This window comes from Ambystoma mexicanum, chromosome 6q (genome assembly GCF_040938575.1).
Source record: "Ambystoma mexicanum isolate Mex_15411 chromosome 6q, UKY_AmexF1_1, whole genome shotgun sequence".
In the NCBI taxonomy this organism is placed as follows: Eukaryota; Metazoa; Chordata; class Amphibia; order Caudata; family Ambystomatidae; genus Ambystoma; species Ambystoma mexicanum.
The window spans coordinates 762,857,210-762,882,083 of NC_090937.1; the positions used below are offsets into that span (position 1 = coordinate 762,857,210).

The following is a 24,874-nucleotide window of genomic DNA, read 5'->3' on the forward strand; positions in this document are numbered from 1 at the left end:
CGCCCCATCAACTTTTTGTAAACATTGTCTAAACCTGAGTTCAAGAGCTGATGCCCAGTTTGGTCAGGCTGTGCTGAAGAACCTGTTCCAGTAAGGTTTTTTTTTCCATCCACCAATAGTTCCTGTAAGGAGTGCTTGGGAATCTCCCATAAGTATGGAGGAAAGGGGACAGGACGTAGGAGTATAACCAGGTTACTCACCGTAGTGACCACCTTACTCCTAGTCCATAGTCCCCTTTCTTCCATACGGCCGCCCGCCGTCCCCTTTAATAAGGTTCCTCTGTTATTGCTAAATGGTCTCTGACCCGGCGATAGAAAAGGACTGATGGGCGATGCGCAGGGCGGAGCCGAGATAGGCGGGGTTATGGCCGCGTGCCGGGCCCCGCGTAGTAAGAGAGGAAGGACAAAAGAAAATTTTCTTTTTGACATTTTTGATGCTTTTACAAAGCGCTCTGGTCCCGTCCCACCGGACTGAGAGATGGTCATAATTATGCAGGAAAGGAGAATATGGACTAGGAGTAAGGTGGTCACTACGGTGAGTAACCTGGTTAGTATTCTACTCCCAAGGAGAGTAGTGGTTGATATGGAAAATAATTGGAAACCTTTTCCTGGCAGGAGAGGCTGATGCAGCATGAGGAAGTACCGGGATGAGGTAGTTTAATGTGGAGGTAATTGATTACTACATTGGCTCCACTACAAGAAAGAAACTGAGCTGTAAAATAGAGCCTTTGTAGATTTCAATTAAATATGCACAAGCTAGGAAAGATTGCAATAAAAGTTAATGAATTGTACAAGTTTGCATCCAAAAATAGCCATTCGTAGCCTGAAAATTCAGGACAGGGATCAGGGTTGCAACCTGCTTTGGCTCAGTGTTGCTCTTTCCAACAAATCTCGAATTTCCTGAATAGACTTTTCGATACTTTTTGATTTTCTTTTTTACAGTGGGGATTTTGAAAAAACAGCAACTGCATGTAACGTGTTGATTAGTAAATGGTGTAAAATAATAAAGTACCTTGGCTTCATAGCACTAATTACGATCAAGAAATGATTCTGCATTATATATATATATATATATATATATATATGCTCCGACAATGACCACTTGCCCAAGGCTACTATTCGCACCGTGAAGGAGGTCTTGGCCCTATATCCCAGGAGGGATCCCTGCGAGGGTAGCCTGACGTACCTTTTGGACCACCAAGGCATTTTAGTCTGGAGCCATTGCCAGCTGCTCCTTTAGTACCTCCGCCAGTGCCTACTTAGGGACATGTCGCTGGACAATCTGGCAACCCTCCACACCTTGGTGTCAGAAATACAACATAGGGTGCTGGCTGTCCCGGTCCACATCCCTTCCGGCTATGTGTCCTCCTAGGCCAAGCCTTCCAAGACCGTGGCACCTACCCAGCCCCACCAGGCATCAGCGAGCCCCAACAGGCCTAAGCGGTAGCCTAGCCCTTCAGGGCTGAACTTCCTGCTGAAAATGCTGCAGCCAGCACCACCCCAGAGGCCTGCGACTCAGGTTGGGGAGTTGCCACCGCACAAAGATACGGGCACTGACACGGACACTACAGCAACGCATACGGATGAGTATGATGACTGTCCCTGCGGACGGGGAGCCGCTTGGTACCGATGAGTGCTCCAGGGCACTGCCTCCAAATGAGGTTGTTTTTTCATGCCATGATCTCTAGGGAATCCGCTCAATTCAATCTACTGCTGGAGGAGAAGAGGAAGGAAGGGTTCCTTTTTAATTGTCGGGAGTCTTCACGGAAGAACGTCATTTTGTTCGGCCTGATGAAGATGGCAAGGCCAGGATGCAGATGCCCAAGCAGGATTGAACCGGCTGGGGATCCGGTCCCCTACTTTCGCACCCCTGTGGGCACCCGGCTAGCACATTTTGTCTTCAAGTAGAAGACCATCATCACGGACAAATGTGTGCTGGATGTTCTCCATCAGGGGCACACCTTGAAATTCCAACACAGGTGTCCTTGCATTCCTCCTGTGGCGCATCAAGAACTATACATGGCCCAGCTGCTGAAGGAGGTTCAGGCTATGTTAAGAAAGCAGTGGAAGGGGAGTCATAGAGCCCATCCCCAGCGCCTCCAGGGCTCTGGAGTGTACTCCAGAAAATGTTCAGGTATGGAAAAAGGTAGTAGGTTAACGGCCAATCATAGACTGAAGGCGCATCAACAAGCATTTGAAGTCCCAGAAGTTCAGGATGTTCACGCTACAGCACGTGCTCGACCAGCTGGAGGAAGGAGATTTCCTGGTGACTTTGTACATGGAGTACGCCTACTTTTACGTCACCATTCATCCTACACATCAAAAGTTCCTGCGGTTTGTGGTCCATGGATGGCACTCTCAGTTCAAGGCCCTGCCCTTCGACCTGAAATCAGCACCAAGGGTGTTCACAAAGTGCTTGGCTTGTGTGGCAGCGCATCTACGCCTCAAAGCCATTCACGTCTACCCTTACCTGTACGACTGACTCATCCGCTCCCGCTCTCCAGTGCGCTGGCGATCCAGCACACTGCAGATACCATTTGCCTTTCTCCAACTATCTGGAGTCATGCATGGAGCCATCGCAGAATGCTCTGTTCCTTGGTGACCATTTTCACACGGTCGCGTGCCTGGTGACCCCCCTTGGAGGAGAGGGCGGCGGCCTCCTGGGTAAGGTACAGCGTCTGTCGTCTGCAGAATCTGAATCAGTGCGCGCCATCACGTCACTGTTGGGCCTGATGTCCTCCTGCATCCACCTCATTCCATTCTGCATGGCCCAGATGAGACCCCTTCAAGAGTTCCTGAATACGCAATGGCTGCAGGTCGCGAGCACTTGGAAGGACATATCCCTCAGCAAGCAGTTCCTGCAAACTCTATGATGGTGGGGGAATGCGCCCACATCTCGCGCAAGGAGCTACTTTTCAGATCCCACCGTACCAGGCCATGGTCACTACAGAGTCCTAGTTAGTGAGGATCTTCATGGACAACACCACGACCATGTTCTACATCTGAAAGCAGTGCGGGACGTGCTCCCCGGCGCTCTCCCTGGAAGCTGTTACTGTGGCGCTGGGCCACTCTTCAGGGCATGTTCCTTGTCCCATTTCATCTGGCAGGTAGCAAGAACACCATTGCAGATTCGCTCAGCAGGGAACTGCGGTCCTGCCACAAGTGGGAGTTTCATCAGGATCAAGTATGCCTTCTCTTCCGCAAGTGGGGGTCAACCCTGGATCGACCTCTTTGCAATGGCGGCCAAATCCAAGTGCCAGAGTTTCATCAGCAGGTTTCCTCAGCTTGTGAGCCTGGTGGATGCCTTCGGATTCCTGTGGGAGGGCTCTTCCTATACGCTTTGCCACTGATTTCACTCCTGCTATGTGTGATTAACCCCTTAAGTGCCAGCGCTGAGCCGGCTTGTCAGTGGAAATCGCTCCAGGTTGCCACCGACGAGCCGGCTCGTCGGTTTTGGCAGCAGGGATCGCTCAAAACTGTAATCCAACCCCGGGCTATGTTAGGGGGAGGTTCCCCCTCACTGCCAGGGGGCTGGATTACCTTCAGTTTCACGTCGGCGTACGTCACGCACGCCGACGTGAAAATGAAAGCAATTTTCACTGCAGCAGCCATTTCGGGCTGCTACAGTGAAAATATAACGGGAGTCTTGACCTTTCTCCCCCTCGATCTCCAGTTGTATTTCAAGCCGGAGATCGAGGTGGGTATCGTTGGAAAGGGGAGATCCTCCCCTTTCCAACGATACCCTTTATGACAGCATAGCTGCCTGCGGATCGGGCGCAGAGTGCTCGATGCGCGGGCAGCAATGCCCACTAGACACCAGGGATGTCTTTGAATGCGGGGGGAGGTGGGGGTTGCTTACAGTAAGCAGCCCTCGCCCCCCGGCTCCCAAAGCATGGGGGCACAGATATAAAGATCCCTGGGGGCAGACAGGAGACCATCTGCCCCCAGGGGAGGGGGCATAAAAAAATTAAATGGAACGGGAACAGGGATGGGGATGGGGGTGGGGTGGGGGGGGGACACAGGATTTTTTTTCCCACCCCTGAAAGGGTGGTGGCCCTCCCCCTCCCACACCAAATGGAAAGGGGAGCCACCCCTTGTAGCCCTGCCTGTGGGCAGATTTCTGCCCCCAGGCAGGAGTACATGAGGTGGCCCCCATCCATTTGGGGGTGGGGAGAGGGCCACCAAGAAGTGTCAGGCCCCTCAAAGGATGGGGCCTGCAGGTTAGGGCCCCCAGGGAAGGGGGCAAAAAAAATCAAGGGTAAAAAAAGTGATGGGGAGGGGGGTTGGGGGCCCTAGCCACCAGACATTTTTTCGGAAAGGGTGTCCTTGGAAAGGGGATATTCTCCCCTTTCCAAGGACACCCTGTGTGACAGCATTGCTGCCCGCGGATCGGGTGCAGGGCGTTTGATGCGCAGGCAGCAATGGCCACTAGACACCAGGGATGTCTTTGAATGCGGGGGTGTGGTGGGGGCTGCTTACAGTAAGCAGCCCTCGCCCCCCCCACCCCCGGCCCTCAAAGCATTGGGGCACATATGTGTACAACCCTGGGGGCAGATGGCTGATCTGCCCCCAGGGGAGGGGGAAAAATAAATAAAAGGGAATTTTGGGTGGGAGTAGGGGAGCCACTAGCCACCAGGGATATATTTAACAGAAAAGGGGGGTGGCTCTCCCTCCCTCACCCCAAGGGGAAATGGGGGCACCCCCTGTAGCCCTCCCTGGGGGCAGATATCTGCTCCTAGGAAGGGCCATCTGACCCCAGGGAGGTCTGCATGAGATGCCCCCCTCTTATCTGCCCCCAGGGAGGGCTGAATGAGATGTCCCCCTTGCATTTGGTGTGGGGGGGTAGAGGGTCACCCCCAATTACATTAGAAAATTACCTGGCGGTTTAGGGTGTCCCTCAGCCCTCCCTAAAGTGTAGTATACCTTTTTCATTTTTTTCTTTTACAAAACTTGCCTTGGCACAGAGGGGCACATTGGTGTGCCAATCTGGCGCCGGGGTGCCCAAACCTTACTGCCCCACCCACTGGGGGGCCCTCTCCCACCATTTTTGGGGGCCCTCTCCCCCCCGCACCCCAAATGGGTAGCGGGGGCACCTCATGCAGGCCTTCCTGGGCCTCCTACAAACGGCTGCATGAAGTACACCCCCCCTCCATTTGGGGTGGGGAGGAGAGGGCCCCCAAAAATGGTGGGGCAGTAAGGTTTTCGCACCCTGGCGCCAGATTGGCACACCAATGTGCCCCTCTGCGCCAAGGCAGGTATAGTAAATGAAGAAAATAATTCAAAATGGCAGGCTGCCCTTTTAGCGCGGGCCCCCTACACCGCCGTGGAATTTTCTACTGTGAAGGGGTGCACCTCTCCACCCCCACCCCAATTGGAGGGGCGGCCCATCTCATGTAGCCCTCCCCAGGGGCAGATAAGTTGGGGGGGCTGTCCTGCACTCCTCCCTGGGCTCAGGCGTCCCTTCCTAGGAGCAGATATCTGGTCCCAGGGAGGGCTGCATGACATGGCACCCATTCCATTGCGAGTGAGGGAGACGGGGTCACAAAAATCTGTCCCATTAGAAAATTCCCCGTCCCTTTGGGGGTGCCCCACAGCCCCCCCTAAAATGCGTTCCACCATTTTCCATTTTTTTCTTTGTTTTCGAAACTTGCAAGCCTTCCTGGGCCTCCTACAAACGGCTGCGTGAGGTACACCCCCCGTCCATTTGGGGTGGGGGGGCCCTAAAAATGGTGGGACAGGCCCCCGCAGTGGGTGGGGCAGTAAGGTTTGGGCACCCCGGCCTCTCTGCCCAAAGGGGAGTTGGGTTCTCACAGGTGTCCCGACGAAAAAGGTACCTCACATGTGTGGGTGCACCTACTGGGGGCGCAAAAGGGAAAGGGTAACCCGCTAGTCACCCCAAGTCTTTCGCCACAGCACAATTTTGTTCATGTGGGCAACCTACAGATTTGGGCCTAGGGTGTCGAAGCCAGCAAAGAAAACAGGGATTTCCCAAAAGAGGACACCCGTGGGAAGGCACAGAGGTCTGACTTGCGTGAAGCGGCCCAGAATCTACTACCCAGAACCCCTGGCAAATTCCAAATTTGGGGGTAAAAACACAATTTCCAGACATTTCACTCTGCTTAACCACCGAAACACGCTGCCAACAACAGATGTCATACCTTCACGCGTTCCCACAGGTGTCCCAACGAAAACGTTACCTCACATGTGTGGGTTCACCAATCTAGCCGCAAAGGGAAATGGCTAACCCACTGATAACCACAAAAGGGTTTGGGGAGATAATCTACAGATTTGGGCCAAGGGTGTCGAAGCTAGCAAGGAAAACGGTGAACCCCATGCATTTCCCAAAAGGGGACACCCGTGTGAATTCAGAGGTTCAACTTGCGGAAAGCGGACCAGAATGTTTTACCCATGGCCCCCGACAAAGTGAAAAATGTGGGTTTTTTCGGCACATTTCAGACTTTGCCAGGGCTTCTTGGTAATACATTCTGGGCCGATTTGCGCAAATCATACCTCTGCGGATTCACACGGGTGTCCTCTTTTCGGAAATGCATGGGGTTCCCTGTTTTCTCTGGTGGCTTGGACACCCGAGGCCCATATCTGTATGTTGTGCTTGTCTGGAGAAAGTGTCGAAACAGACTTGGGGTTACCTGTGTTTTAGGCATTCCCCTTGGCGCCCAGGTAGGTACACCCACACATGTGAGGTACCGTTATCATCGGGACACCTGTGGGAACGTGGGACGGTAGGCCATGTGTTGTTGGCGGCGTGTTTCGATGGGTGCGCCGAGTGAAATGTGCAGCAAATGCGGTTTTTTCCCCACATTTCGGACTTTGTCTGGGTAATAAATTCTGGCCCGATTTGCGCAAATCATACCTCTGTGGATTCCCACGGGTGTTGTCTTTTCGGAAAAGCATGGGGTTCCCTGTTTTCCTTGGTGGCTGTTGGGGAGAATTCTCTTAAGGCTAATTTCCCAAACCTAGTGAGTCCCCCAGCAGCTTTGCTGGAATTTTGGGGTTTGTTTTTTTCACCTGCTAAGAGTGAGACTCTTTTACTCCCACTCTTAGACATGATTTGAGGTATGTCTTTGACTTGTTATGTGCTTATGGGCTATGGGGTTTCTTTTTACTCCATAGGGTATCACCTTTTTTTCTGTATGTGTGGTACACAGCACCCTCGGTGCAGTACCAGAGGGGTGTCACAGTGACCCCCAAACATAGACTCCCTACCCTGGGACTGACTACTGTCTCCCAATGCATGTAAAGTCACCATTGGCTTTACTAGTCCAAAATTGTGAACAGAAGCAATACAAACCATCATATTGTGGAAGTACTGCTAAGGGGATATTCGATTCCCCCTGGGTCTGTTTTCGAGGGGGCACTGTCCCGTTCGCCCTCGTCGAGTTTCTGGCTGGTGGCAGTGGTTACCACGCGAAATATTCCACCGGAATATTCTCTATGGGATTTTCCTATTGATTTTAAACGCACCATTTAATGGTGCAATGTTAAAGATACCGCCGGTTTATTTATTTAATATTAATTCACCGGTTGGGTCTTTTCGCCAGAACTCGATTCTAAAATGGCGTTTGTGTCCGTCTCTGTAACTCTGACCAAGGTCGAGCCCTTTGTTCCACTATTTTGGCGGGCTTCTCCACAGAAGCCCTCCAAATGGTGCCACTCTGTCTGGGTTCCACAGGAAGGGTGGAGGGGGGAATTGGCACCCTGGACTGCGTTGCCTTAGCAACCCAAGTCGCACTCTACTCTGATTGGCCCGGCTCACCACTTAGCATGTGTGATTGACAGCTAGGCTGAAGAATGGGTTTTTTTCTGCATAAAAGCAGGGCCTTTGGGACTGGAACTTCGGAAGTCGCCACAGGACCTAAGAATCCGAAGAGGGAAGCCGCTGAGCCATCTGCAACGATGACACCACCGATGTAGCCCTGCGCAGCCACCTCACCACTTTCCCAACGACCACAGAAGATCTTCTGCTGGGCGAGTCTTCTTCCCCTGAGCTGGTGGGTTCAACCAGTTTGCCCTTTTCGCCTTCCAAAGACTTCTCTTGGTCGAATCGCCCATGACAAGCACCCTGGCGGCCGGATAGCCGAGCTCACCACTTTTGACCGCGAATAAAACGACCGCACCTTTTAATTTGGAACTCCGCGGCTGGTTTCATCCCTGTGCAGTGCAACGACTCAACGTTCCCTCCTCAACGAGATCTTCTCCTCCCCTGGTCAGAACCACGAACTTCAATCACTGCCAGGAACAACTGCCCCCGCTGGAGCTTCCTTTCTCTTTAAGGTACTGTGTCCAGCCTGGCCTCCCTTTCTACAGATTGCTAAAGGTGACCCTTTAATACTTGGCTTCTAAACTGGGTTGGCTCCAGGCCTTCTAACTATATCTTTTGAATCACCCCAACCTCTTTTGAACACTCTGCAAAGACTTTCAGTGCACTTTAAACCGTGTGATCCTGGGCACATTCAGCTTTGCTCCATTTAAAGTGGGCCTGGCCTATGAACTTTAGCTCTACAGTATAACCTGCCTTTCTCCCCTTGCTCTTAACTCTTAAAAGTGTTGGGAACTGTTTTATTCTTATGCTCTGCCTTTTTCTCTCCCTTTAACTACATTATCAGAGTGCCATCTTGGTTAAACGTTCACCTCTGTTCTAACAAATAGTAGTGTTTTAACCCTGACTTGTCTGATAACTATTGAGGGAGGTGTGTATACTTTTCATGATTGTGTTTTAACTTGCTTTTGATTGAGAGTGCTAGCATATGCCATAAAGTGTGTTTTAAATAAATAATTATATACTTTTTATACAAAGCTCTGGTCAGTGTTTGTTTGCTCTACTGTGTTTTGGCCCTATTGTGTATACTCTGCATACTGCCCTACTCTTCTTGAGAGAAGTCTGACTGCTCAGCCACAGCTACCAGGTAAATCTGGGTGGTGCAGACTGCTACCAATTGGGTTTACTGCTTACTCCTGTAGTCTTCATCTTTTTGCATTGTTCCCCAATGGAACTGCACAGGATTCTGCCTAACAGTGACTTGGACACCCGAGGCCCATATCTGTATGTTGTGCTTGTCTGGAGAAAGTGTCAAATTCAGGTGTCGAAACAGACTTGGGGTTACCTGTGTTTTAGGCTTTCCCCTTGGCGCCCAGGTAGGTGCACCCACACATGTGAGGTACAGTTTTCATCGGGATACCTGTGGGAACGCAGGAAGGTATATCATTTGTTGTTTGTCTGGTTTTCATAACATTTTGACCCATTTGCTGGTGCCCTTTGTCACACAACCCTTTCATTTCCCAAATGTGACCTGCATTTAGCCGCTGTTTAGGCACCATATACTTTTGTAACCTGCACAAGTCACCTACCCTTGAAAAGGTCTGCCTGTGCTCTTTCAAAAAATTGATGCTTGCCGTTCCTCACCACATTTGTTTTCCCGATTTACACATGTTAAGTGCGTCTTTTCAGGCTGTGAGCTTAAAACTCCTGTCTACCATGGCTCAGTGTTTGGCTTGTGGTTTTGCTTGTTTGTAAAACACTACAAAAAATGTGTGCTTTCCTAACTGCAAGAGCCAGGGGAACGTAGTGGAGCATTGCTTTTCTCAAAATTCATAGAAGCCATTGCTGTACCAAGCCAACCATGTCCAACACATACCTTTTTTTTTCTGTCATTTTCCCGCTTTTCCACCAAATCTATGGCATTTTTCCCTACCTAGTGTTTGCCTGACCTACGCAAATCACCCCTTCCTAAGCTTGGAATTTTGTCTACTTTTCATAAATATATGCCTTTCTGTCCTCCAATTCGGCTTTCCTACCCTTTTCTCCCATTCCGTCCATGCATGTCCAATTGGCAAAAATGACCAAAATCGCCTACCTCTCACAAAACAGTTCATAACCACATCAAAATATTTTTTTACGTTTCCACTCAACCTGTTTTTGAAAGCCAGGAAATTGGGGAAATCGGCACAGCAAACAATGTGTTCCTAGCTCTTAAAAGGAAAAAACCACAGGCAGGCGGCTTTGTACATGATGTTATTGCCATTTTTTGAAAAAACCCAAAATGTTTGCCCTTTTTGCTTATTTTCTCTCCCCCCCCCCCTACAGCAACCTAGGATTCCTGTGTGGCGTTACGACCGCCTACATATGGGAAAAAAAGGAGCCAAATCTGGCCGAGATATCTCATGTAATAAAAAAGTTACAATGCTTTGGATGGCCACAAAACGAAATAACCTAAAAAAGGCCCTGGCACAGGGGGGAAATACCCATGGCACTTAAAGGGGTTAACACACTTGGACAATGTCATTGCAGGATGATACTCATCGCTCTAGCGTGGCCGCGGCCGATCTGGTACCCGGACCTGCTCCTTCTGTCGGTGGCCCCGGCCATCTGTCTGCCTCCTCTTCTCGATTTTCTCTACAGAGAAGACTGAACAATACTGCACCATCACCAAGTGTTGTTGAGCCTCACTGCCTGCCTGGCTCCTGCAGCCTTGGAATTTGGGCCTTATTCCATGCCGCTGCAATGCGAGAAGATACTGGCCAAGGCCAGAGCTTCCTCTACATTGTCGTGCTACGGCCACAAATGGAAACGATTTACGGTGTGGTGCAGGACTCAGAAGATCACACCACTGTGAATCACAGCTTCTCCCGTATCTGCTTTTCCTGGCCTAATCTAGCCTAGCTGACACTTCCATCAAGGTGCATCTGGCTGCCATATCCTGCTACACCAGGGTGCCTGGTAAGACTTTACTGTGGTCGCACAGGCTCGTCAAGGAGTTCCTTAAAGGTCTCTTCACCAGTGGAGGCTCCTGCTCCAGCTTGGAGTTGAACAGGGATTTGACGAAGCAGTCTTACTCCTACGTCCCATCCCCTTTCCTCCATACTTGTGGAACATTCTGTCCTTTGGGACGGGACCGGAGCACTTTTGTGAAAAGTATTGCCCTTGAGTCCTTTTCTCCTCGTGGTTGGAGCTGGACACAGTAGCAACACCGAGCATTTTTCTTTTTATTCTCTTTGTCCTTCCTTCCTGTTCCTGTTCCAGTCATCTAGTCCTCTACCTATGCCGGCGCGTCTGGGATTCATGTCCTGTTCTTTATGTGAACGTCGTTTCGCGAGAGCGGATCCCCACTCTTTGCTTGGAGTGTCTAAACCCGGAACATTGCTGGCACTCGTGCTTCTATTGCGACTCCCTCTCCGCCCGGGCGCTCCAACGTGGTCTTCTTCAGCGGGAGAAGGTGTTCCAACGCGTTCCTCCACTGCATTTTTAGCTCTTCTTCGACGAAAAGAAGAAACACCCGGTAAATTCTTTACTTTTTAAGGAGCCCCGGCCAGTGGACTCGTTACCAGGGTCTTTCAGGACCGGGAGGGACTCGAGTAGCTCTGTTACCAGGGACATCCCTGAGGTGTCCCACTAGAGGCCTAATAGGCACACCAGTGGTTTCTCCGAGGGTTCCCGCAGTGGACCTGCCAAAACCGGACACTGTTCTGAGGTTTACCGTTTGGATGCTAAGGTTCAGTCCAGTTCTTCTGTGGCTCTGAATGCCGGGCTTCGCCCTGAGGTCTCCATTTCTGTAGCTTTCCACACTGATACTGAGGTATGCCCTGAGGTCTCTGTTTCTGGAGCTTGCCACACGAGTCACGGCTCGAGGCCCCTCTTGAGGGGGCTACACGTCCTGGGTTAATACCTGAGGGTCTTCTTCTTGGGTCTGAATCCAGTATTGACAGTCGAGGGATCCTCTTTGAGGGGCCTGTCGGTGAGGTACATTCCTAAACCATCCCACGCTCAGGGTCGTGGTGGTACCCGTTCTGTCAAGGGGGCAAAGAAGGCGGTCACGGACCACAGGCCTTCCAGTACCGGCTCTGCCGAGGTTCCTCCAATGGAGGCTAATTCTGGTACAGTTCCTAAAATGTCCAGTAAACATCCTAGACCTTGGTAGTGGGGCTAGAACAATTCCATGTATAATTAATAAACAATCTTTATATCAAAAAATATATTTCACTTTTTCAATCACAAAAAACAACTCACATTTTTCCATTTTGATTACACCAGTGATCATTCTTTGTGTGTGTGTGTGTGTGTGTGTGTGTGTGTGTATATGTATATATATATATATATGTGTGTGTATATATATATATATGTATATATATATATATATATATATACAAATAGCTCCACAGCTTATCTAACAAATAAGCAGCAGCCCAAATCCTCTCCAAAGAGGATAAGCTCCTTGATGCCTTTGGTTAAAAAAAATGTTTTTTCCAATTCGGGGCTCCAACTTCGTCAAGCTAACACCGAGCTCATTCTGGCAGCAGCCAATCTGAAGCTGTGGAAGGAGCTAGCAGATTTCCAGGAATGTATTCCTGCGGATAGGTTGGACAACTTCAGGATTTACTGGAAGCTGCTGCACATGTAGATACCTCTGCTCGATGCCTTATGGTCGGGGTTCACATCTCCCGCCAAGCGTGGCTCCATGCAACAAAGTTCACAAAGGAAGTGCAGGACAAGGTACTGGATCTTCCTTTTGATGGCAAGGAATTGTTCCAGTCCTCCAAAGATGAGGAACTCGCAAAGACTGAGGTGAATTCCCAGACCGCAAAATCTTTATCGGTCCTGGCGAAAGCTCAAGCTAAGGCCCCTTCTACACAGAGGTCAGGGTCCCAAACTTGGTCCTTCTCTGAATTCAGGGGGTTTCAGGCTCACTGTGCGCACCGAACTGAACCTCCGGCTGACGGGCCCTGCCGAAAGCAACAACGACAAGGTGGTCGGTTTTTCTCTCGCCCATCAGCCTTCTCTCCAGGGACAGGTAGTCTTCCCTGCCGACAAATTCCAAATATATTTTGTCGGTCTCACGAGGCTCCGGTGGGAGGACGAATCTTGTCTCATCTGGACGTGTGGCAGACCATCACTGAAGACCGGTGGGTTTCGTCCATTCCTCGGGCGGGCTTTCGCTTGACACTGCCCCACCCTTCAACCCTCCCTTCCAGCAGATCGGGTCGCCCTCCCTCGGAGCCGAGGTACAGATGCTTCTGGACCACAGAGCGGTGGAGCCTGTTCCTCTCACGGAGCAAGGGGAGGGCTTCTACTCCAGTCTATTCACAGTGCCCAAACCCAACCAGGCTGGCCTGCGCTCTATCCTCGAACTTTCCCAGTTCAATATTTCTCTTTCCCAAAAGAAATTCAAGATGATCACGCAGTGCCAAATAAAGTCCTCTCTTTGGAAGGGCGACTGGCTCGGCGTAGTGGACCTTCAGGACGCATGCATGCACATCTTGATATGGAATCTGCATCGGAAATATCTGCGGTTTTCCTTGGGAGAGGAACACTTCCAGTTCTGCATGCTCCCTTTTGGTCTCAGCTCGGCGCTGCGTGTCTTTATGAAGATGCCGGTCATCACAGCTTTCCTCAGGCTGCAGGGTGTTCATGTATATCCATTTTTGGACAATTGGCTTCTGCGCTGTCCTTGCCCACAGACTGCATTGGTCAATCTGCAGTCTCTCCTCCAGCTCCTGTTCCACCTTGGGCTGTCAGTGAACTGGCCAAAATCTTCCATGAAGGTCTCTCAAGACCTGATTTTCCTGGGTTTCGTTGGAATACAGTCGGTACCGAGGTGTTCCTAACAGTGGACAGGATCGCAGACCTCTCAACCACGTGTCTGCTCTTCCTCCAATCTTCGCACATGACGGCTTGGTGGTTCCAAAGACTTCTGGGCCTCATGGCTTCTTGCGTACTAGCCCTTCCTCTTGCATGTCTGAAGATGAGGCGTACTCCGCTGGATCTGCGGAGCTGTTGGTCTCGGGCTTCGGACCCGGATTTCGAGACAATCCCAATTCATCCTGCATGACGGCAGATCTACAATGGTGGTCCTCGATCAACAACCTTTCAGTGGGGGCCTCCTTGCAGGAGCCCTGACCACAAGTGACAGTTACCACAGACGACTCATTTCTGGGGTGGGGTGCGACGCTGTGTTACCTCGAAGTATTCGACCTTTGGACACTTCAGGACAGGCAGTTTCATATCAATTATTTGGAACTGCTGGCTGTTTTCCTGGCGTTCAAAGCTTTTCAAACGTCTATCACCAACAAGGTAGTAGGTCTTCGCACAGACAATTCTGTGGCAATATTCTTACATCAACAAGCAGGGTGGCACCAAGTCACCTCTCCTTGTGGACCTAGCCATACAAATTTGGGACTGGGCCATCCAGCACAAGGTTTGGCTCCTGGCTGTACACACAACCCGGGTCACATCACTGTAACTGCAGACTCACTCAGCTGCCTGTTGGCAGCCAGTTACGAGGGGGAATTGAACAGCGATGCTCCAACATTTTTTGCCAATGGGGCACTCCAGAAGTGGACCTCCTTGGTGACTTTTACAAACAGGAAACTTCCTCTGTATGCATCGAGAGACAGCCTCGGGGTGTCCTCCCTGGGAGACGCTCTTGAGATTCTGTGGCACAATATGAAGGCTTATGTCTTTCCTCCACTGCCTCTGATTCATCGGTCACTCTGCAAGCTCAGGAATGCATCGACTTCCACTTTCCTCTTCATAGCTCCTTGGTGGCCAGCCTGATTCTGGTTTTTGGAACTTCAGCATCTGTGGTTTTTTCCTCCGATCAGATTGCCTCTGATTCCTCACCTTCTTCACCAGAGTGATCACCAGCTGTGGCATCCCTCCCCACAATCGTTCAGCTTGGCAGCCTGGTGCCTGAATTCAGATCTTTAGTGCAGTTTAATTTGTCCAAGGACAAAATGCGCATTATCCAAGCAGCCAGAAAACCTTCTACGAGGGCTCAATATAGGAGCAAATGGCTCTGTTTTTGCCACTGGTGCTTAGCTGAAAAGCTTAACCCCAGGCATGCTAGAGTTGGCACTGTTCTATCATTAATGTCTCACCTCGCAGCTTTGGACATTCATGTCTTGTCTTGCAAGACTTATCTGCCATTGCAGCCTACCTGTCCACGGACAGCCGTTCGTTTTCAGTGACTAATCCGGTCATTAAAAGGCATTTTGCGGGTCTTCTTCATCGATTCCAGGCGGTGTGCACCCCTCATCCCAAATGGGATTTGCATGTGGTCCTCACCGCATTATGCCATAAACCATTTGATCCCATGGCCACTACCGATCTTAGATGGCTTTCTTGGAAGGTCTCTTTTCTGATTGCAGTGACCTCAGCGAGGCGAGTAAGTGAGCTCCAAGCTCTTTCTGTGTAACATCCGTTCCTCACTTTCCATAAGGATAAGGCTTTGCTTTCCACTCCACTCCACTCCACTCCTATCCACTCCACTCCACTTCTTCCTTTCCACTCCACTTCTTCTTTTCCACTCCACTTCTTTCCTTTCCACTCCACTTCTTTCCTTTCCACGTCTTTCCTTTCCACTCGTTTCCACGCCACTCGTTTCCACGCCACTCGTTTCCACTCCTCTCCTTTCCACGCCACTCGTTTCCACTCCTCTCCTTTCCACTCCTCTCCTTTCCTTTCAACTCCTTTCCTTTCCACTCCTCTCCTTTCCTTTCCACTACTTTCCACTCCTTTCCACTCCTTTCCACTCCTTTCCTTTCCACTCCTTTCCACTCCTTTCCTTTCCACTCCTTTCCTTTCCACTCCTTTCCACTCCACTCCGTCACATTCGGAGACCTGAAAGGGAAGCCGGCTTCCAAAGCAACCATCTCCCGATGGATTGCCTTATGTATTTCAGAAGCCTATATCGTTCAAGGCCATCAACCTCCGAATTGCATCCATGCTCATCTTGTACATGACAAAGCGGCTGCTGTTACCTTCCAAAAGTATGTCCCTTGGGAAACCATCACCAAGGCGGCTATGTGGGCTTCCCCATCAGCTTTTTGTAAGCATTACTGCTTGGACCTGCTCCAGGGCTGATGCCCAATTTGGCCAGGCTGTTCTTAAGAACTTATTCCAGTAAAGGTTTTTTTTCTATCCACCCGAACTAACTGTGGTGCGTGCTTGGGAATCTCCCACAAGTATGGAGGAAAGGGAACTGGACGTAGGATTATAACGAAGTCACTCACCGTAGTGACCACCTTACTCCTAGTCCCCGTTCTTCCATACACCCGCTCGCCGTCCCCTCTAAAAAGTATCATCTATTATTGCTTAAATGGTCTCAGACCTGGCGGTAGAAAAGGACTGAAAGGCGATGCAAGGGGCAGAGCTCAGGAAGGCGGGATTACAGCCACATGCAGTACCCTGCGTAAAAATAAAAGAAGTGCTCCGGTCCCGAAGGACGGAATGTCCCACAAGTATGGAGGAAAGGGGACTATGGACTACCATTAAGCTAGTCACTACGGTGAGTAACTTTGTTCATTTTGTCAGCATCAGAACGGCATACGTTTTTTCATGAGGAAGGATAAAGTTGTTCTTAGAACCTATTCTAAATCTTGACCAAAATTTGTCTCAATCTTTCACTTAAATTTGGAGATACTGTCCTCCATTTTTTTCCTTCTCAAACTGACAGAGAATGAGTGCTGCATTCTCTGGATGTTAGGTGTGCTCTTAAGTTTTATTTAGACCGTGCTAAGTCTTTCAGAAAATCTGACAATCTGTTTGTAGCCTTTGGCAGACAGCAGTTGTTGGTCGCCTGATGGGTTCTCTTATATTGTAGGGCCTTAAAAGCTTCAAAGGTTCTGTGCCAAAGGGCTTGCGTGAGCACGTTTAGAGTGAAAGCTACTGCGATTGCTTTTCAGAAGAATATCCCCAGGGTTATTAGTAAGACAGCTACCTGATCTTCTCCATCCACTTTTTGTAAGCATTACTGCATGGGCACAGCTGCCAGGTCAGATGCCAGATTTTGTCAGGCGGTCCTACAAAATGTATTTGGCTAACATTAGTTTCCAGTCTCCCTTGGTTGATTAGTGCTTTTTAATCCCCCATAAGTATGGGAGAAGGGAACGGGATGTAGGAGGAAGAAAAAATAACTCGCTGTAGTGACCTCTGTACTCCTAGTCCATAGTCTCATTCCTCCATACGCCTCCACCAGCCTCCCCCTATATATAGGACAGTACTCTGGTGGCCCGTCTAGAGCCTCCAAGGACTTCCGGATGTTGCTGGTAGGTGGGGTAAGTGGGGCAAGTCACGCTACAGGACTTTACTGCGGAACGCAAAAACTTTTAATGGGACATTTCATCTTTTGTGCTGTGCAGAGAGAGCTCCGATCCCGTCCCGGTCCCCTAGGACGACACCTGTAAGAATGGAGTAAAGGGCTATGTACTAGGGAGTACAGATGTCACTACAGTGAGTAACTTTTTTTAAACCATGTATGGTTAATGAGTTAACGTGTTAACTAGTTACTTGCTTCAGTCCACCTCGTATCACTTTTAACCAGACTATACTTTTGTTTGAATTGATGAAATTTTGTCTTTTTTTAATTTTTATAAACCAGTTTTTCTCTCCCACAAATGACGCCAATTGTAATGTGCCGATGAGAAGCCTGAAGTCTGAGTACAGTCAATCGTACCTGTTGTGTTGCATTCGACGAAGCATGAAATTAAGCTGCTAGATTGTGTGTTTGCTCCTAAAGCTCAATGTGTACCTTTTCAGGTCCCTCCTCGCCACCCATCTCACCAGTCATATCTCCCAGCAGTGCAGCAGCTAGCAGACTGGCTGGACAAGGAAATGACTTTGTTGCTCCCCAAGGTATTTTCAGCTGTACCTGGTAACACGCCAGCTGCTGCTGCACTAACTCTGTAATGCCTCACCATGTGATTAACCTAAATCAAGGGTTTGCACCGCTTGTCGCGTGCCTCCTGAATCGGTCTCCAATAATCAGCCTAATCTCTTTACCTTTACTTTTTTCCCTTGTATTCTCTTTCTTCCTAATCATTGCACGAGCAAAACAGGAGCTGATTTTTCCCACACTATTTTGCTTCCAATTCAAAATTAATCCTGTCTTGTACATCCTAAACTCTGTATTGAAATGTATGTATGGTTAATTAGTCAGCTAGATTTTGGCATAAAGGACTATTGGGAACAAGCTGATCTAGTACTACACACAAACGCTTAATCAGTGATAAGAAATGGGAAGCTCACATGGGGAGAAAACATTTTGCAAACTGTCTTTGCCTAGGGAATGGCACCAGACGAAGCAAGACAAAGAAGAGTAGTTTATTGGCAGCCATCAGCACAGTTGAGGCTTACTTTACATGCAAGTACATGGAAGCCAGTGGCTCAGCTTGTGTTATATGCCATGCTGTGAGTATTTCTTCATAAGTAGCGCATGCATCAGAGTTGGTCTATCGAGTCCAGTCTACCATATTTGAAAGACATTAGTTTCATTGTTTTCATGTAACTGAAGATCTTGTACTAAAATTACATTCTATATATGCCACACAGTTATTAGAATGTGGGAGTGTTTAATTATTTCTCAACAAATTCACACACAACCTAATATGTGCCACTTCTCTTGATCATCAAATCGATCTACATTACTCTTGAGATGGGACATCCCAAACTGTTCACGTCTGGACAATTTTTGACCCAGTGGACAAATAACTTACTGCCGCAATATTAGGGTGGCTTTGGATAAACTGACCATTTTGAAAGCTAGTCAATGCCTGAAGGATACTTTCGGCTAACCGCCCCTAACCGACAACAGCAGGGATAAAGCAAAAAGTCACTGAAAAGCACAATTAATGGCCATTTAATAATGAATGATGAACACCAGTTACTGAAGACCTTTTTAGACAAACCCCCACACCTCATCAGGCAACCTTTGAACTGAAGTGCACACAGTGCTGCCTCTCTTCACTTCATGGTTGTGTACCTCAACCAGGGAAACAGTGGCCCGAATATCTGGGCCACCCTCCACCTTTTTCATGATTGCTGCGGCAAGTGTTGATCGATAAATGGCCAATTCTCATTTTAGCAACTGGTTTTGTTCCAGGTGAATATGCCAACAGGAATGTGAACCTTACTTCTATGGGTCAAGTTAGATTACGCACTAACCCAAACCTTAAGAAACATCAACTTGGTTTACCCAATGTTAACCTTGGAAGTCCAAACGGCCTGTTTGTTCATAGAGTGAAATCTAGTGGCAGTCAACCAGGAATGCTAAAAGGATCCACACATTGAGTTGAGTGCTGTTGTTTTTCCTCAAACATCATTGCACCCAGCGTGTCTGTCCTGTGCTCAAAAGAAAAGGTGAAGTAACGCCCGAGATAACTCAGCATCTCCACTTCATGGCATCCAAAGTTCATTCAAACCATCAAGAATGACTCCCTGTGCCTTACCTCGGCACCCCCAAATTCTCAACCTGCTTGTATTGTACGAATATACGCAGTGTTCGTGAAGAAACATTGCATCCTCCATCAGTCAGTTCTGTTGTCTGCTCAGTGGTGCAATGGGATTGCCTTCCTAGGACGCCGAATAAGACCCTTTACTTTCATCACTGCAAGACTGCACTCACTAGTTTCTGCCATGGGAATGATGTGCCGAGTGCCAACTCCTTTTAGGGAAGCTCGCTACACTTTTTTTTGTTCATGGTAATAAATTGTGGTACTTTAGAAAACAGGCCAAAGGGACATATTCTGTTTGCTGCTGGTCTCCATACGTCGATGTGTGTGGCAATTTGGGACAAAGGTGAACGCCAGGGATCAATTTTGAAAGGAACACTTTGAAGACCTGCGGTTTGTTTTATCTTTAAACTTTACAGATTCAAATAAATCTTGGAATTAGTCCAAAAGTTACGCTGGCCCCTTAATGGATCGTTTAAGATATGCTAATGAGCATGATTTTCAATAAAATAAGTAATGAGCGATCAAAGGACATCCGAGGATTAATCCTTAATAAATGGAAACGCAATACTTCATCAAAAGTGTGACCACATGGGCTACATTAAAAAGATACATTTGATTTTAAAACCTTGTAATTTTTTTTCTTTTTTTAAAAATCTTGCATTAGCCTTTTATTTTGCTGGGAAGCTTTTTACCACCATTAGTAATGCTTCTTAGCAGGATGTTTAGGCCACACAAACGTGCCTATATTATTCGTAAGACAGTCGGCGAGTATTGACCGTGCTAATCGTTTTTGCTTTTGACTGTGAAGTGGTTTCTTTTTTAATATGCATACATTTCACAGTAAAGAAGAGAACAGACCCAGGAGGAAGGGCAATGTGAAAGAGCGGGGGAACGGTAGGAACCATAACGGTGCATGATAGGGCAGAGGCAGTATAGGAACGGAATGCGGTTGAGAGGACGGTAAGACTGTGGCCCTGGGTCTACAGGAACTCTGTACAGCAATGTACAAGACATTGGAAGCTCAGCAGAGCAATGCAGATTGCTTTGGGTGGAACGAAAGCTCTGCGTGGCAGTGCCGAGATCATCCCGCTACGTTCAGAATACAGGCGCACATCTGAGTACTGTGTAAACTAGCACGCAGCCGGGGTTGTTTTAGATAAGGAGCGGTGGCCTTGGCAGAGGCACAAGGTAGCAATTTGCATCTTGTTAATTATTGAGCATCTCTAAACCGTGTGTGTGCGCGTATGCCCAGAAGCCCAAAGATGACATTTTTTGACGACGAGCAAAAATGTACCGTGCTTTCACTGCTTTGCCCGAAGTCTTCGATGTGCCAAGCAGCATGGCACTGTGAGTAGGGATAGGTAGAATGCATTGGCCCTAATAAGACAGTATATTTTTTTTGTTGTGGCGCTGGTGGGCCATTGCAGGTAAATGCTGCCAAGGATTGCTAAACTCAAAATAAATCCATTGTGCCTTCTCTCCCTCTCTGCGCTATTTGTTCTCCCGCACCCCAGAGTCAGTATAGTATAGGAGGTGCTGGTAATTCACCAGTTTTCACTATTTGTTTTTAAGTTGATATATTTCGTTTTTGGTGGCATTGAGTAATGTTTGTTTTGACTGCATGACCTTTATTTGCATGACCTTGCATCTTTAATTGACTGTGATTTGCTTTTGTTGCTAGCAAAATGAAATGAACCTCACTCTGCACTTCTCTCCTGGTGCTCATTTAACCCTTCCCTTTGGTGAATGAAGAATGGGACCTCCTGGGTTCCGTGTTGCTGTGGTAGTAATGGAAATTTGCGATCCTGTTAGGTGATGGTTTTAATTACAGCTGTCAGTTTGCCTACTTCATCAATGCATCCGTTCACTGCTTAACGTCAATTTAAGGCCCTCCATAAAGGGAACAATGCAACGTACACGAATGAAAGTGATCTTTGAAATGTTGCATACTACCACAATTCTTTACGTCGGAGGCGTGCAAGTGTCCACTGTTAACACACTACGTCTTAATTATACTAATTCTGCTTTAACGTGCGTAAATATCTGCTTTATTTTGCCAACAGTTGTAAATTATGCAAAATGTAATTATTTTGCACTGACCACAGCATATTTCATGCTTTGTTGTTTATGCACTTATATCGCCGTCGTTGTTTCTGAATTCACAGCGAGGAAACAGTTTATCTTTTTTATATTATGCTCTGTATTTAATTAAGTAATTTGTGACTGCTTTTCAGAAATTCAACCTTTTTTTTCTGAATTAAAAAAAAAAAGTCTAAGTGCTTGAAAGAAAAAAATGATGATTGCATGGATACTAAACATTATCAAACTGGAATGTCCCATGATGTCTTTCCTGTAGCCTACTTTTTTTCACTAGTCCGCTTCCCATCATTATCCATTGTGGCGGCCTTGCCAAATGGACCAATTGTATTACTGATTGATGTACATGATTCTCGAGGACTTCTTAGTGCCCATAAGAACCTTTACTGATCAATAAATCCTGCTCCTGTTTAATATCTCTCTACCAGCTGACGTGAAATCTGAAACTGATATGGTGAGCTAGAGGTATGCACGGTAAGCAGGATCGATGGTGCATTGCTGCATTTAGATATAATATAGTAGCAGTCACACACTAGTATTTGAAAGTTTTATAACACTTTATGAAACAGCGTGAGTACAGGCAATTGGTAATAACATTTGGTAGTAGCAGAGCTGCTTGTTGCTAAGCGTAAGGGAGATATCACAAAGATAATGCTCAACAGTTGCTGACTTGGAGACAATAACCCAGAACAGATGGTTTTCGACTGTTCATCCAGGCAGCAGCTACAGCAATAGTAAAATGGTTATAAGAATAGAGACTTAATGTCCTTTTTATTGTAATTGTTGGTGAACACGAGTCTCCGATCGGCTCCAATGGTCACTTTGCTCATCAGATTGGTAACCTGTAATAGTATAGACAACAAAGCCCTGTGTTGAAAGGAAACTCCTCATACTTATTCAAAATACCTGCCTCTTTTCTTATCAAGATCCCAGTTCTCTGTTGTCACTATTCTTCTATGGCTTTTGTTTTTTTAACACAGAGGATTCAGGTGGTTTGTGGTGGTTTTTTGTTTTAATTGTACAGTGAAATCTCTTGTTTTGCTTAAGATGGTCTGCACGCACCACGGAGAAGTGGACCAGTTGTTTTGTCAGAGGACCCGAAGAATCCAGCAATGGAAAAATTGGAACTCGTAAGGCGATGGAGCTTGAACACATACAAGGTGTGTAATCCTCATCTGTTTTCAAAGTCCTTTTGAAGGTTGCATTTCTACAGTGTATTCCATTGTTACTGTAGAACAGAGGATGTTTTTTTTCATAATCTAAATGGGCTAGAAATCACAGCCTCTTCTGCATGTTCTTGCAATGTATTTATATAGTGAACTAGCAAGCGTTCTGGAGCATTGGATCTTTCTATGAAAGATATATTCTTTGAATAGTCCCTGTCATAGGCTAGGATTCCTCTATTGCCGTAAAATATCGCTATAATACGTTTTAATCTTATGCCTATATGCCCTATTGGTTCCCTTTTCCCCCTGCCAATGAGCGGCAGAGTCTTTCGGGTAGCCTTTTCAGACACTTTCGCTGCATATGGGAATCTGCAATCTCAGAGTTCACTTTGAGCGTTTTCCTGCCAATTCAAAGGAATGGAGTGTGTGTATGAAAGAGTGTGTTTGATATATATATATATATATTCAATGAAAACACTTTGTTAAAGGGACGTTATGGTTACAACCGAAAAAAAAAACAGAAATTTGCCAGTTATGGTAAGCTAAGCAACCATAACTCACGCCACCAGAGTGCACTGCTAACACTAACACCCAGGACATCAAAGATGACATCACAAATGTCATTGATGACATCACATATCTGGGCCACTTGTTTTTGTTCACTGACCTATATAGGCAAGGTGGTTTTGTTCACTGACAGTCAGAATATTAAAATGGAAAAGGTGCTATATATCTAGACATTAACCTTGGCATATGTTCTTAAAGTACTTTCCTTAGGGTTTGGTCTCAGCTCATGGTGCACATACATGTGGAAATGAGCAGGCCTCAAACACACAATTCATTTGTATACATGAAGATAAACGTTAATGTTAACATTTTCTGATGGTGCTGTTTCTTCCTCACTTTAGTTTCCCTGTATGTGCCTATGATTTGTATGCATTGTGGTTCTTCATATGTATTATTAATAATAATAATAATAATAATAATATTGTTTGTGCTAGCACAAGTGTTGTAAGTCTTGAATTGTTAGCTAGTTATTACATGTTTAACATTACTCAAAACTCTGATAAGGTAGCATTCATTATTGTACTATCCATTTTCTGTATTAACAACACTCCAATACAATGATTTTAGATGAGTACATTCTTTAATAGATTAAGTAGTTCTTGATGGGTCTCCCGATCACCCCTGACATCTTGTCACCAACAATATGAACACAACCCCTTGTAGGGACTTTTCATCAAAATTTATTTTTATTTCACATGTGATGTCATCAGTGATTAACTTACCATAACTGGCGAATATCTGGGGGTTTTCGGTTTTACTTGTAGCCATAACGTCCCTTTTAACAAAGTTTATTTCAGTGAATGGCATGGGTTTTTACCAGTGCATGCTATTTTCCTACAACTTACTAATATCATACTTAGCCAATATAGCAATATTTGTGTCCAATTTACAAAGTGTGACCTTAAACCTCTGCCATTTCCCACCTTGTAGAATCATTTTAACAATTCTATACAGTTTTTGCAACTATTTAAACTGGTTTTGCATCCGTAGACGTCTACGCACATCTGACTTAATTGTGGACTTTGCGGACAGTGCCACATGACCATACGCTGGCGCGCGGCATGTGTTTCGCGGACAGTTCCGAACTGGATTTTCTACTGATCTAGGAACTTTCAAATTCAAAATTTCCCTTGCACAGCTCCAACACCTATTCCTACTCATTATCCATTAACAATCTAGTACACAGTACATACTCTTAGCAAAACTGCTATTTATCTTAAAATGGCATCAGCTAATGCCATCCCTCCTCCTCCTCAAGAGCCAACCCCACTGCCGTAATCAAGGACCATGTGAAACACTGCCCCTACCTTAGAAATGACACGCACAACATTTTCCCCTGTCCACCTGCCCCTCCATATTAGTGTTTGGTGCCTCTTCCCTCATTTCCCTCCCCACCTTTCGTTCAAAGCTCTCCTGCCAAAAAAAAAATACACCTGAAAACAACAAAAGAAATGTTCCTTTAGGAACCACCTTTCACAGTTAAAACATAGAACTAAAAAAAAAACGTATACACTCCATCTACTTTACATTTCTCTGTAAAGTACATAGACTCAATAAGATTTTCCAACAGTCCATTTGCATTTTGTGTTATGCTAATGAAAATATTGTGGCGTTCATCCCCCGTTCCAGGTACTGGAAAGGTGGATACCGGCCCGACAGCCCAAGTTATCAGCCCAAGCCAAGCGAGGGTGGATAACGAGGTCTATGGACCATTATCCCCCTATTCCAACCCCTTTAATGGTGGATGAAGGCCATTGGCACCCAAGGTGCCCAAAGCGGGAACCCGGGGTGCTAAAAAACAGG

The 24,874-nt window shown here is 47.2% G+C and overlaps 1 protein-coding gene across 5 annotated transcripts in view; it reads left to right on the forward strand.

Moving 5' to 3' along the window:
* Positions 1-24,874, forward strand: part of ARFIP1 (ARF interacting protein 1) — a 607,935-nt gene that overhangs the window by 354,754 nt on the left and 228,307 nt on the right. For 4 of the 5 annotated variants that reach the window (XM_069631288.1, XM_069631287.1, XM_069631289.1 and 1 more), the window contains 2 exons: positions 17,548-17,643; positions 22,386-22,498. In XM_069631288.1, coding sequence (XP_069487389.1) covers positions 17,548-17,643; positions 22,386-22,498 — 209 coding nt within the window. The remainder of the gene's footprint in view (positions 1-17,547; positions 17,644-22,385; positions 22,499-24,874) is intronic. The other variant, XM_069631291.1, reaches the window with a different exon arrangement.